The 1,387-nt window shown below is 78.7% G+C and overlaps 1 protein-coding gene across 1 annotated transcript; it reads left to right on the forward strand.

The window, feature by feature from the left end:
- Positions 1-538: 538 nt before the first annotated feature.
- EMIHUDRAFT_124848 (hypothetical protein) lies at positions 539-1,144 on the forward strand (the record flags this gene model as incomplete). Its single annotated transcript, XM_005762267.1, has 1 exon — positions 539-1,144. A coding segment is annotated over one exon (606 nt), but the record flags the coding sequence as incomplete, so codon positions are not given.
- Between the last annotated feature and the right edge of the window lie 243 nt (positions 1,145-1,387).

Consider the following 1,387-nt stretch of genomic DNA (forward strand, 5'->3'; position numbering starts at 1 on the left):
CGCTCGCGCGTTCGCGCTGCGGTCCGCGAGGCTTTCTTGGCGAGGTGGAGGTGGCGGGGAAAGCCGTGGGGTGGTGAGGGCGGCGGCGGCGGCGGCGGCGAGGGCGGCGGCGGGGACGGCGGCGGCGGCGGCGGCGACGGCGGCGGCGGCGGCGACGGCGGTGGCGGCGATGGCGGTGGTGAGGGTGGAGGGCTAGGCGGAGGCGGCGAGGGCGGTGGAGACGGTGGCGGCGGCGCTGGCGGAGGCGGACTCGGTGGCGGCGGCAAGGGTGGTGGTGGGGAGGGCGGCGGGGAAGGCGGCGGCCTCGGAGGTGGTGGTGACGGCGGCGGGAAGGGCGGCGGAGACGGCGGCGGCGGTGGTGAGCTCGGGGGAGGAGGTGAGGGCGGCGGTGGCGAGGGCGGCAGTGGTCTCGGGGGCGGCGGCGAGGGCGGCGGTGGTGAGGGCGGCGGCGGGCTTGGGGGCGGCGGTGATGGGGGCGGCGGCGACGGCGGAGGCGGGCCGGGAGGCGGCGAAGGAGGTGGCGACGGCGGCGGGGGCGATGGTGGCGGCGGGCTGGGGGGCGGCGGTGAGGGCGGCGGCGGTGAGGGCGGCGGCGGGCTCGGCGGAGGCGGCGAGGGCGGTGGTGGCGAGGGCGGCGGTGGGCTGGGTGGCGGCGGCGAGGGCGGCGGTGGGCTGGGGGGCGGCGATGGAGGCGGCGAGGGCGGTGGCGGCGAGGGCGGCGGCGGGCTTGGGGGCGGTGGGCTCGGGGGCGGCGGCGAGGGCGGCGGCGGGCTCGGAGGCGGCGGCGAGGGCGGCGGTGGCGAGGGCGGCGGCGGGCTTGGCGGCGGCGATGGAGGTGGCGACGGTGGCGGCGGCGAGGGCGGGGGTGGGCTTGGCGGTGGCGGCGAGGGTGGCGGCGAGGGCGGCGGCGGGCTCGGGGGCGGTGGCGACGGAGGCGGCGGCGAGGGCTGGGGTGGGCTTGGCGGTGGCGGCGAGGGTGGCGGGGACGGTGGTGGCGACGGCGGAGGAGGCGACGGCGGAGGCGAGGGTGGCGGCGAGGGTGGCGGCGGGAACGGAGGGGGCGCGGGCGGCGAGGGTGGCGATGGCGGTTTTCCGGGCGGAGGAGGAGGAGACGGTGGCGGCGGTGAGGGTGGCGGCGGCGAAGGTGGCGGCGGCTAGGGCGGCGGCTTGCCATGCCCGCTTTTTGTTATTGTTTCGCCCCCCTTTCCGCCCCTCTTTTTCTTCTCTCCCCTTCCCCCCCCCCTCCCTTTTACGTTTCCCCTTTTTTCCCTTCCCCTTTTTTTTTTCCCCCTCCCCTTTCTCGCCTCCTTCTGTTGCCCCCCCTTCCTTTCCCCCCCCCCTCTCTGTCTTCTCCCCCTCCCCCCCCTTATTTTCGCTTTTCTTTTCT

The sequence above is a fragment of the Emiliania huxleyi genome (assembly GCF_000372725.1).
Source record: "Emiliania huxleyi CCMP1516 unplaced genomic scaffold EMIHUscaffold_6861, whole genome shotgun sequence".
In the NCBI taxonomy this organism is placed as follows: domain Eukaryota; phylum Haptophyta; order Isochrysidales; family Noelaerhabdaceae; genus Emiliania; species Emiliania huxleyi.